This window comes from Perissodus microlepis, chromosome 4 (genome assembly GCF_051167445.1).
Source record: "Perissodus microlepis isolate ML-2025 ecotype Zambia chromosome 4, ASM5116744v1, whole genome shotgun sequence".
Lineage (NCBI taxonomy): Eukaryota > Metazoa > Chordata > Actinopteri > Cichliformes > Cichlidae > Perissodus > Perissodus microlepis.
The window spans coordinates 10426247-10438882 of record NC_140464.1 but is presented as its reverse complement, the minus strand read 5'-3'; the positions used below and the strand labels follow the sequence as shown (position 1 = coordinate 10438882).

At 41.2% G+C, this 12636-nt stretch overlaps 2 protein-coding genes across 5 annotated transcripts in view; one reads left to right on the top strand and one right to left on the bottom strand.

Annotated features, from left to right (window-relative positions):
* Positions 1 to 222: 222 nt before the first annotated feature.
* Positions 223 to 11014, bottom strand: mpg (N-methylpurine DNA glycosylase). The gene is made up of 3 exons (XM_084925560.1): positions 3370 to 11014; positions 1336 to 1540; positions 223 to 1090 (listed from the first exon to the last, which is right to left on the bottom strand). Exons 1-3 carry the CDS (start codon positions 3637 to 3639, stop codon positions 639 to 641), a joined length of 927 nt encoding a protein of 308 aa, XP_084781686.1. The 5' UTR covers positions 3640 to 11014; the 3' UTR covers positions 223 to 638.
* Positions 11015 to 11192: 178 nt separating this feature from the next.
* The window catches only part of rhbdf1a (rhomboid 5 homolog 1a (Drosophila)), a 33847-nt gene continuing 32403 nt past the window's right edge, over positions 11193 to 12636 (top strand). For all 4 annotated transcript variants that reach the window (XR_014800034.1, XM_084925549.1, XM_084925548.1 and 1 more), the window contains exon 1: positions 11193 to 11657. The gene's annotated coding sequence lies outside the window, so the exon portion shown is untranslated. The remainder of the gene's footprint in view (positions 11658 to 12636) is intronic.

Sequence of the window (12636 nt, the reverse complement as noted above, 5' to 3'; positions counted from 1 at the left end):
TTAGTGGAGGCTTCACTTCATCTTCCCGTGCCCCAGATGTGTTAGATCATCTGTGCTGTCCTCAGAGGGGCACAGCGAGTAATGACCATTCCAGACCTTGAGCTACCTCTCCTTAGGAATACCTGATGTGGAAAGAAAAAAGGAAGAGTCTAAACATCAGACAGACTTTTCCTGCTCTGAGGGAAACAGATCAGGCCAAACATCTGTGAAATCACTGAGGTGGAAATTTCCCAAGTGTGAATGTTTATTAAAAATCACAGATGAAACCAAACGAAAGGCGTGTGTAAAGGCAAATTACAGAACCCCCCCTCCCCATTTTTTTTAAACAGATGCTAACAAACCGAGTCTGGGAAAACACTGAAGAACTACAATCTACTTTCCAGTACAGCTTTGCATCACTACCATAAACACAGTGTGTTAAGCTGCAGCTTATTACTAAATGGTTGAGGAAAACAAGCAACATTTATTGTAGAATCTCCACTGCCTCCAAACTACAAAATTACAAATATACAGTTTAATTTTATGTGTGTGAGACACATCCCAACAAAGCAATCAGGTATTTGTATGATTTTTATTCTTCTTCAGTGTTAAACTCTTTAAAGAGATCAGATGGCCGAGGAGATTCAGGAATTTTCCTGTTAAGTCCTTTTGACATTGTGCTGTCCTGTATCAGGCTTCACGGCATGGGGACTTAAATCGTTCATGACATTTCCAGACAGAGTCTGTCTCTCTGCCTCTTTATTCACAACGCTAACAGAGGGGTGCCCACGTAGATAAAAACGCCACGGCTTCTTGGCCCATTCCCCGTGGGACTCTATTCCGATGCGTGGTGCTGATACGATATCTTGGGGTTTTGCCGGACTTGTGTCAGGATCATTCTCCAGCCACACATCTGGGTCTGAGGCTAAGTCTCGACGGTCAAAACATCGGGGTATATTTAGAGCCTGGCAGAGCTTTGAAGGCCCGTTGCAGAGCTCTTTGTCCTTCAGCTGACGGGCTCCCTCTTTGCGTCTGGCTGCCCTCAGCTGCCTCATGACGGCCTGACCCTGTAGGGGCTCGAGTGAGCGCAGCAACACAGCAGCACCCTCCCCTGAGCAACACAGCACACAATATGCATCAGTCAGCAAGGCTCCACTCTGTCTCCTTCCTTTTACCCTTTAAACAGCGACTATTGAAGCCATGAACTGCTGTTTATGTTTAATGTTGTAATAATGAAGAATGATCAAAACTGGCCTTTTCACATCCATTGTTAACAATAATAAATATATGAATGTAAACAAAATTAGTGACATAATGTACAAAACATATTGCACCTTTGGTGGGTATAGCGTTTACCTTCACTAGACACGTTCATGCATAGGTAGATGCCATAGATTGGATACACGTAGATTGTGCCGGGCTTCATAAACATGGCTGTGTTTCTCTCGGTGCGTTTGCCTCCCGCCGAGTGTGAGGCCTTGTCCTCCCCTCCAAGGTAAGCTTCAGTTTCCACTATTCTTCCTCGCAACTCCGTACCATCTGCACACCTGTGGACCAGCACCTGCAGGAACAAAGGACAGGGAGATTCTTTCTCTATTTCCACAGGATGGTGGGTTCCATAGATTTGTCATTTAGCTGAAGGATGCTACCTACAAAACACAACTTTGACAATCAAAACCACAACAAATGTCTATTTTTAATGTCATGGCAAAAGTCCTATGAAAGCAAAATAATAAGTATCTCTGACCTTATTCTGTTAAGCCAAATATTCCTTTTGCTTCAAAAACTGGGTACGGACGTATTTTCATGAGGTGTACAATGAACGATCAAAGAAAATCCATGCTTGCCAGCATGCCAGTTTTGCTGCTAACAAAAAAAACAAAACAAAAAAAAACTACACCTCAATCACACTTTCATGAATGAAATATTCCAGCTCAAAATCTTTACTGATTTATACTTGTTGGGAATAAAATAATGAAACTAAAAATAACCAAAGGAAAGCTAGATTGAAAAATCACAGCAAAGACAAAGTTAGAAATTGAAATTGAGTCACAACTTGCATCACAGTGTGGCTCAGTATTCTGTATAACCCCGGTACACACTCCCAACAATGTGTGGGCATGCTCCTAATGATAGTGTGGGTGGTGTCCTGGTGGATCTCCCCCAAGACCAGGATCAGGGTATCAGTGAGGTCCTGAAAAAGTCTGTGGTGCTAACTGCCACCTTTGGATGCACCATAAGATCCCAGAGATTCTCAGTTTGAATCAGTTCTGGGGAACACAAGGGCCAGTCGATGGCACTGATGTCTTCAATACCCAGGAACCACATACACTTCTGGTTACATGAGACTGGAGCATCGTCCTGCACCAAGTAGAAACCAGGGCGCACTGCGCCAGCATAAGGACAAGGGGTCTGAGGATTTCAAGCAGGGACCGTAATGTGCTCGCATGTGAAGGTCGCTGGGACCCTGCAAGGATATCGCTATTACCTACTGCCAAACCATTCTGGAAGATGCTACAGGCAGCATAATGTTCCCCACAGTATCTCCAGAGTATTTCATATCAGTAACATGTGCTCAATGCAAACTTGTTCTCAGTTGTGAGGAAAACAGGGTTTCAGTGGTGGACCTGCAACTTCTGCTCACAACTGTACAGTTCTGGGGTGTGATGGAAAGTCTACTGAAGTATGTTGTGCCACCCTCATGGAGGGTGTTTCTGACAGGTTGCTCAGAAATATAACCTTTACACTCTTTGCTGGTAGACACAATAAACCTCCAAAGGCTTGTATGGAAGTGCCATCATGGAAGAGGTGGACTACCTTTGCAGCCTGAATGGTCCGCAGGTATTGTCTCATACTACAAGTAGTGACAAAACTAGAAATAAAATCAGTTGGATAAGGAAAGAGCAAAACCTGATAAATCATTCCCTTTTTGGGAGACTGGTGTTTTTGCCTCTCCAGTACGCCTGTTGTCAATTTCAGTTGCACCAAAGAAGGTAAACTAGGTCAAATAAATACACAATGGTTTATGGACAGATTAATATCCTTGAAGTTAGCAGACTTTGTGTTTTTGAAGAAGCATACGTGTTTAAATAAACAAATAAGCAACAGTTAGACAGCGTTAAAAATGGGAAACAGTGCTTAACAACTTAAATACAATTACTGAAAGTAAGTTTATCAGGCACATTCAAAAGTACAGAAGGCAGTTACTAAGATATAAATTGAAAGGTGAAGTTAAAAAAACAACAACTTTAAACTAAAAATAAATTTTCTTCCCTACATTTTGTGCCTCCTGACTTTTAAAAACACACACACACACACACACACACACACACACACACACACACACATTTACATACAAAGGTGTTAAATTCAGGTGAGAAATCAGCCTACCTTGCCGAGGAAGGCTTTAGCCAACCTGATGCAGGGTTGCTTGAAGAAGTCCTCTCCTAGCCTGTGCTGCTGTTCATTCCCGGTAAAATAACAGCTTCGCTCCGCCTCAGCACTCTGAGCATTTTCACACTGACTGGGCTGCTTCTTAAGCGCGGTTTGTGAGTCCTTTGGCTTCACCTCCGTGTCCTTGTTGTGTTTATTTAACGACACAGTTTGTTCAGATGTTGCCGCCGCCAGCGCTAGCATCTTTCTTTTTCGGGCTGCCATCATCTTATCGTAAATTCAGAAGGTCTACAGATTTTTAAAAAACACATGTAGGACGGCGTGTATTTATAAACCCAACAATAAGTTTATTCAATATTTAGTATTTAATTCACAATACAAAGAGTCTTATGGAAGCCGTTCACGTACTAGCATACAGGAAGTGGATATGATTGTTTTGGTATCTCTTAAAGGGACCGCGCACTTCTTGGAGGTAGTGGGAGACGTTAACCTTCAAGGCTTTCTCCTAGAAAGATTTTATTTTCCCATCTATATTATTTTATATTTCAGTTGTGAAAGAAAAAAAATATTTATGGTTAAGAACATGTGAAAATAAACATGTTTTGCAAAGAAAAAAATTCATGAATGCAGTTTTCTTCTCTTTTTGGGCTGAAAATGTTTAAGCCAGCCACTGACTGTTCATTATGGAGCAATTCTATGGTAATAAGACTGCCTCTAAGAACAAATCTCCATCTTTTTCTCACAAAATGACTTTATAGTGCATTATGAATTTCGCCCTTCAGCACAGCAGCCACTTTGCCGAAAGACTACCTGACAACCTGTGCCCTTTTCCTGCTGCTGCCTTATCTTTTCAGGCTCATTTGGATAATAAGAGGTTATAAATAGAACCACTCTGCGTGCTCTCCACTGCCTGTGCCCAGGAAGTTGACGGCGCCAGTTTGGCCCCAGGCGCTTTGAGCCCATGCGGCTTTCTGGAAGACTAACAGTATGTGACGTGGTCATGCCACAGACCACAACTTCAGCAGGGAAATACAAGTTTGCTTTTTGGCTACTGTGGAGGCAAATCTCTGGCTGTAAAAAGGAATCAGCCTATTATGATGCAGATGAAAGGAATGAACTGCAAGTCAACTAATAAAGATGGACTTGATGTACCTTTCTTTTTTGACTTTTATTTATACATGTGAAAGAGGAAAATAAGCACGAAAGTGTCATCTTCCTCATTTGGTCACAGACTCTGTGTGGAATTGCACAAAAACAGATGACCAGGACAAATTTGCATGGGTAGTCATTCGGTATCATATTCTGTACTTTCTCTTGTCTCCTTTTTGTGCTGATCAAGCAATAATTTAATCGTGAACCTCTTGAGGTTTGATTTCCAGGTTTCCTCAAGAAGCAAGAACAGTGTGATCACCGTGTTCATCCAAGGGCTGCGCTTCTAATGGAAACCTCAAGTAACTTATTGAGCCAGAATACATTCCAGACAGAAATCTGCTGAGCATGTTCAGTAGAAGTCTCCTGGAATGGCTTGTTGACTTTGTCATGGCTGGTGGGCCAGAGAACACCATTGTTTGCTGTGACTGTGTTGCTACTGCCCGTCAGCAGTGCTTGTGCAGTTTGGGCTGAGCAGCTTTCATTGTTGCTGCCACTGATAATCATAGCAGCCACATTCTGGATCACTGTCAATTCCAGCAGCCACCTCAGCGATCGTGACGCTGAGCAGGAACACCAGAGACTCCACTGTGTGTGCAGATGGACGAGCAGAATGCCGCCGGACTGAAATGGCTTACTACACGATGACTCCGAGAATTCTATGAAAAAAAGCAATTGATCTTTTGGGTTTCATGTGCAGTATTCAGTGTATTTGTGTTTAATTAAGGGAATGGTAAACTTATTTTAAAGTGACACTCACTGGACTCTTTACACCTTTTTTTAGTACTGGGTTAACTCTCTCATGGTTTCAGATCTGCCTCAGTTTGTAGTGGCACAGATTCAACAAAGTGCTGGAATCATTCCTCTGAGATTTTGGTTTAGCAACTTTGTGATGTTATTACAGATTTGGTGCAAATTTTTTGGCTGCGCATTCATGATGCAAATTTCCTATTCCACTATATTCCAAAGGTGCTTTATTGGATTGAAACCTGGTGACTGTGGAGACGTGTGGAGTGAAGGGAACTCACTGTCATGTTCAAGATGAGATGATTTGAGCTTTGTGACACAGCTCGTTGTCATGCTGAAAGATGTGTAAACTGTGGTCACAAGGGAGGGACATGGTTAGCTGTAATATTTAGGTAGGCTGCTTTAACACCATTACACCATCACCAGCAGCAGCCTGAACTGTTGATACAGTGCAAGGTGAATACATTTCATGCTTGTTTACACCAAATTCTGACTTTCTGATTTTCTGTGACATCCAAATGTCACAGAAAAATTGAGACTCATCAGATCAGAAACCTGGTCCTATTTTTAGCTGACAGGAGTGACCTCCCTGTGTTGCCGTCCCTTGCTGTTGCTTATCCATTTCATGAGTTGATATTCTGTGAATTCAGAGATGCTCTTCTGCATACCTTGGTTGAAACAAGTGGTTATTTAAAAAAAAATTAAATCCAGTAGAATTTTGTGCAGGAAAATCCTAGTAGATCACCAGGTCCTGTTTGGCACCAACAGCCATCCCACATTGTAAGTCACTTTATTCACATTTCTTCCCCATTCTGATGCTCTACCCTTGAACTTCACCAGGTTGTCACAACCATGTCTACATGCCTAAATGCATCGAGTTGCTGCCATGTGATTGACAGATTAGGTATCTGCATAAAATTGCAGCAAAATATGTATACCTAATAAAATGGTCTGTGGGTGTATGCAATAGCAGTTTGGCATTACTACATTTAGTTTATAACTGTCTCTATAAACACATTACATCAAATGGATGTCTAAAAAAACTAGCCTCCTAAATTTCTGTCTCTATTTTTGAGTAACATTTATACGATATCTTAGGTATGAATGTCAGTAGCACCATTGCGAAACTCAGACCATTACATAGTTTAATTAAAATAATTTCCCTAAAAAACTGTTACACTTTTAAAGAAAATTCCAAAATATAGTTTGAAGTCTTAAATAAAAATATTTAAAAATATTAAAAATAATACTTTCTGTCATCGGGGCGGTAATAATGGGCAATCGTGGCTCAAGAGTTGGGAGTTCGCCTTATAATCAGAAGGTTGCCGGTTTGAGCCCCGGCTTGGACAGTCTCGGTCGTTGTGTCCTTGCAAGGCACTTCACCCGTTGCATACTATTGCGCCAGTGTCCGGCAGCCTTGCCTCTGTCAGTGCGCCCCAGGGTGGCTGTGGCTACAATGTAGCTTGCCATCACCAGTGTGTGAATGGGTGGATGACTGGTTGTATAAAGCGCTTTGGGGTCCTTAGGGACTAGTAAAGCGCTATACAAATACAGGCCATTTACCATTTGGTCTTCCTTTCCTGGGGCATTTACCATAATGTGGACAGACAGAATCTCATGCATTATAATTTTTATATGTATACTATATTGTACTATTGCATGATGATTGTTATTCTTTTGGATTTTTTATTACTATTTATATAATTTTTTTTATACATGTAACTTGAACATCGGCAGAGCTGCAAACCAAATTGTGTCACACTGCATAATATATGAATGACAATAAAGACATATTCTAGTCTATATTAAGTATCCGTTTGAGACGTAACACCATGTCGCTATTATATGAGAGTCATGATTTAAAAAGAGACAGCCATGATGTTTGTTGGTGTAAATAAACACAACCAACTATTACTGGCATTGCTGAGATTACGTCTGGTCTTGGTCTGTGTTTAAATTTGTATTGCCTGCATGATATAATCGACATCTAAGCACCATAAAAAGCCAGAAATTAATTTGAAAGAGATTTTAGTACTTAGCACTGCTCATTCCATTTCACAGTGTGTTAGTCTAAGTTAGTTTTCAGAGAGCCTTTTAACCATGGTTATTAAAAAAATGTGGACATTGTGCATTTTTAATGGACCTCTTAACATCATTTCTCTTCTTCAGAACAAGCTTTATGTTAATAGATAAAGGTTCACTATAAAGAAAATACTTCCAATAGAACATTTAACTTCATTCATTTACATGATGATTAACCTTCTTTTCCAGAGCAATAACTCTACATGACTGGAGGGTATTCTTTCTTACCAGTAGTACAAGAGCCATTAGGTGGTAGGTAGTATTTGCATCCTCAGTGTGTGATGGGATTAATTATTAATTGCCAGCAATTAATGATTCATGCACCTCCTTTCTTGTTTGCTGCAGAGGTGTGGCGTGTGTGTGCTGTACAGGTGGCTGAGCTCTCATCAGGAGATGGAAGCAAGAGGATCACGTCATCTGAGACCGAGTTCATACACCTTGCACAACAAAGAAACGTTTATAAAGAAACAGGTTTGTCTCTTTCCACATCTCTGAACTCACATGTGGAGTTTTAAATAGGCTTAACCACAGGTTAGCTAATCACTGTAAATAGTTCAAAGGTTCTCTTTGTTTATCTAAATCACGCATAAGATGTTGTCAGTTTTTCCCAAAATTCCCACAGAGACATTCAACAGGTAGAGCTCATTATTTGTATGACTCAACATAATAACATGAGAGCCCATGACAGTTTGAAGACCGTTTTTTTTTTTTTTTTTTTTAGCTAATCAACAGGCAAAAACTTCGAGCTGTTTGGTTATTGATTGAACCTACCTGACCTTTCTCTGCCCTACTCTGATAAAACTTTCCTCGTCTCGGCTCACACCTGTAGCCCTCAGAGGGAACAGTTGTTGAGTCAGGCTGAGGGCAGGAAGACTGTCTGGAAGATTACCGGTCTTATCACAGAAACAAGTGAACATAAATGTAGCCGACATGACCACAAAGTGAAAGCCTATCTGTCTGAGTTATTCCACAGCCTCTTTCTACTTCTGTATTTTGTGCAGTCATGTGGTCTTTTAGTGAATGAATGCTTGCAAAGCACTTTAACTCATTTAACTTACCTTTCCTGAACTTTTGCTTGTTGGATTGCTGCTACTAGAAGCAAACGTCATGCGAAGTGATTTCTTAGATGTCACTGATGCTGGCAGACGGGCTTTTTCCATCAAATGAAAATTAATTTTAAAAAATCATTTACAAAGTTGCATGATTGGAAACTGTATTTTGGCTCTTTTGAGGACATAAAGCATGTCACCCATGTACAAGCAAAATACTCCCTGTAGTGCTACGAATGATGGTCTCTGCTCTGCTTTTCCACTCGGCTGAAGACAGAGGAAGCTGTTTATGGACCGTCTGACAATGTCCTTTTGGTTAAACATGATCCTCACGCTTACCCCTTTTATCTGTGTCTGATTGATGGGTCTACAGGGGGGTTTGAGTGCTCTTACAGATCCTGTGCTGCTTCCTAATTGCTGCTTCTGACCTAGCTTCAACCCTCCTTGGTCCCAGGGGAAACTTCACCATTAATTACTGTGACTTCATGGTATATCAATCAGGGTGTCCTGGGGGGCCTCTCAACCACCCTTTTACAGTCAAGTACATGTAGAAGACCCACTGAAGTCTGATAAACTCATTCCTGTGGTGGGAATACAATCTTTTGCCTAATTTAGGAGGACGTTTCTGAATGAGCTTGATTTGATGTGTGGCTCTCAGTCACGCCGGCAAAGACGAGACCCCCGGGTGCAAGACGAAGTGGAAGGTTGAGGTGAGAGTAAACTAGCTTTTTATACTTGTAACCATATACTGTGCAGTAATAGCTGTGAGACCAATGTGTTTGAAAACTGCTGTGGTTCATCACTGTGTTTGAACATATTTAATTCAGTGTTAATGCAGAGATTGGTTAAAAATAGTGTGATCCTTGCATCAGATTTCTCATAAATGAGAAGAAACATGGAGGCGATGTTACAAAATTTGAAAACCACACTCATATTTCCTGTACCCAGAAATGTGAATACTGATTTCCTGACAAATCTAAAATTAGTTAAAGGAGCTGGCTGACTGTCAAATACTTTTTTTTCCAAAACTGAAAAAAAGCATTTATTTGTTGCCTCTAGATCTCTAGGGGATCCTGTTGAATGTAAAAACCTCTTGTTCTCATAATCCAGACAAGTAATCTACTCTGTCAGCATAAAATGGGGCCATATTATGTCTTCCATTATTTTAACAGCAGAAAGGCAACGATACCCACATTCAGTGGAGAGTGTCTTAATAAAGAAGCAGATCAAAGCAGCTATGAAAGAGACTTTTTCCAGGAACCTGAGATGCTTGTGCCCTGAAACCTCATCTGAGGGAAGGCTCTGAGCTTGGTGCCCCTTGTCAGCACCTCAGAAACTTTCTGCTTCCTAACATCCATCTCTGCTCTAGAGAAAATTCCCAGGTGAATCTGAGCTTTCACTGAAACCAGGATGGAATGCGCTGTAGTGGTCTTTTCATTAGATGGAGCAACAGTGTGTATTAACGGTTGCCTGAATGAGGAGGCTCAGTCACTCAAATTAAATCTCTGAGTTTGCAGCGTAAAGGAAAGTCTGTCTATCTATCTATGGTAGCATAAGTTGGATTGCTGTCTTATATTAGGAACTGTTGACATCTCCATTGCTAATTCCCCCTTCTTTCTTGCTTTTGAGTTAAGAAACCTCTTGAGTTTAGTCAGCCGCATCAGCAGACCCAACCTCAGAGTCTTATGACAGCGATGCAATACCGAGCCTGTGGATGCTCATCGAGTTGATAAAAAAAAGAAGTACTATTTATGTAATTGATTCTTTGCTGCCTCTGTAATGAAGCAGGAGTCTATCATTTCATTAAAATATACACAGGGGAGCAGAGGGTGGAGGCTTTGATAATCATAGAAAGCATGTGGTGTTATGATCATCATGTGGCAACAAGCATGGTTTTGTCTAAAAATTGACCAATAAGCTGAAGAATTAGAAGGTTTTTGTGATACATTTTTCATATTCTTTTGACTTGTTTGCCTTAGATGAATATAAATAAATACTGTTGTTAGAACTACATAAATATGAGCGCTTTGATGACCGCTATAATAATCCTGAATGCATACTGTTTTATAGACATATCGAGTTGCATTTTGACGTAGAATTCACTTCAATTCTCTGTGTGTGCGGGCCAGTTTAGCCACCAGTACCTTACAGTTATTTGGTAGGAAAATGTCTTACCCTGTATTCAAAGTCCATAACCTCAAATGAATTCAAACAGGTCCCTGTGCTGTAACAGCTTGAGCCCAAGTAGCTCGTCTTTAGTCTGTGAGAGCAGTTCTTCACATGCATAGTGCAATCAATTATTTACTGGATGAAGATATTCGTGTAAACACTTGAAATTTTAATATAATCACTTCATTGCTGGGATTTTGTGTGCGTGTGTTTGTATTATGCCTTAAAAAGCCAAAGTTATGTATCTTAGCTGATAAAGATTCAAAATACTATGATGTGTGCCGTTAAATCTTGAAGGTTAATTCGTGTAATTATCAAAAACTATTAATACGAGCTGTGATTTAAAAAAAAAAAAAAAAACTCACTGTGGTTTATTGCAGACGTGTTTAACTACAGTCTGTGTGGGTTTTCCTTCATTCACTCCACTGGGACACATCAATATAACTGATATAAAAGCATTATTATTGTTTAATTGGCCACAGCCATTTACCGTGAAATTTAATGCCTCGGAGTGACTCACTGTAGATGAGGGTTAAAGGTTTCAGTCACTGGACCCCACTGTGGCTTAGGATATCGCTTAGTCACCCCGTCTGGAGAAGCAGCGCCTCCCTGTGTACACACCGATTGGTTGGTGATCTTGACTGGCTCGCCTTCTCTACAGACCGTCTTCAGCCCAGGGCGGGGCTGATTCTCTACCAAACTGAATTGCTACAACCGCCAGGAGGAAACTTACCCCGGGTCGATCCATGGAGCAGTGTGGGAATGCTCCGTCTGTAGCAGAGAACCGGACGGCAGCCTCATTTCGACTTAATCATCCTGGACTGCCTCAGCTGCTTTTGGGATCGAGAGTGACCGGATTGAATACTACTGCACTGGGATTGGCTTAAAAAAATAAAATAAAACAAAATAACAGAAAAAAAAGAAAGAAAAACCATCTGCGGGGTGAGAAAAGAAGCGCGTTAATCGCCGCACCGCTGTCAGGATGATGTGACAAATCATTTATCTGCTGCCCGTGGAAAAATCAGTGGAATCGGATTTTTTCTCTTCTTCTTCCACTGCTGGAAATCAACTGAACCGGTTGTTATAAGGGTAAGTTGTGACATTATATCGTGGCACTCTCGTGTGGTCGCCCTTACGGAAGGCAGGACTCGGAGGAAGCGCTCACGCGTCGTGACCGCGGTGGAAACGAGCTCAATCCGGTCGATTGAATTACTGGTCAGTTAATTGATCCACAGAGGAACCCTTCAGACTCGGGCTGGCTGTAGTAAACATGGCATCGGTTAGGTTACGGAGTGCTTTGCCAATTTGCACTCATTGTGAAGTTTTCATAGAGAAAGTGGGCTATTTAAAGTGCTCCAACAGCAGCCAATAATTGGTCTATATTTTTGCCCAATCACCTGCTTAACAAGTGTGATACAGCCTAACCTACATAGTAAAAGAGGCGTTGAAGTTGAATTAATGGGGTGTGAAATGAGCTTGAAGTCTGGAAAGGTGAATTACTTTTATTTTTGTACTTGAACTCCTCAAATTCAGGATATATTACTCTCGTTAGACTCATATGAGCCAAAGGCGAGGTGGTTTCCATTTCAACATCTGGTTAGATTATCTAATCTGGCTGTAGGCTCATCACTGGGAGAAAGCCCCAGCCTCATCTGAATTATAGATGTAGCATAAATGTGTTGTGGATAATCATGCAACACAGCACACATCAAATCCCACCTGACCTTATCTTTGTCATTCTCCTCCCATTTCACCCTTTCTTCCTCTTGCTCATCACCATAAACTGGGTGCACATAAATGGTACATAATTCATGGGTAAAGGGTGCGATGAAAGAGTAGCAAACAGTATTTTCTTTCCACCCCCCAGTCTCAGCCTCTGTGCACCCTGAAAGTATTATTTTGTCTTTGGATGTTTGTTTTCTGTTGAATTGCTGCTTTTGTGATGCACTGACACACTGTGACTCAGTGTGACTCAAGAGAAGGGCACACGTTTCTCAAAATCATACCCATGGAGCAGACACTTAAATGTCTCGATTTGACTCATCAGGGGTCCGGAGCTCTGCCAGGA

Bases quoted from the DNA above. Each gene is read 5' to 3' on its own strand.
- mpg (XM_084925560.1), bottom strand. From the start codon at position 3,639: ATGATGGCAGCCCGAAAAAGAAAGATGCTAGCGCTGGCGGCGGCAACA. The intron at 1,541-3,369 runs GTAGGCTGATTT...TTGTTCCTGCAG, and splicing joins CTAAAGCCTTCCTCGGCAAG to GTGCTGGTCCACAGGTGTGC. The intron at 1,091-1,335 runs GTAAACGCTATA...TGTGTTGCTCAG, and splicing joins CATGAACGTGTCTAGTGAAG to GGGAGGGTGCTGCTGTGTTG.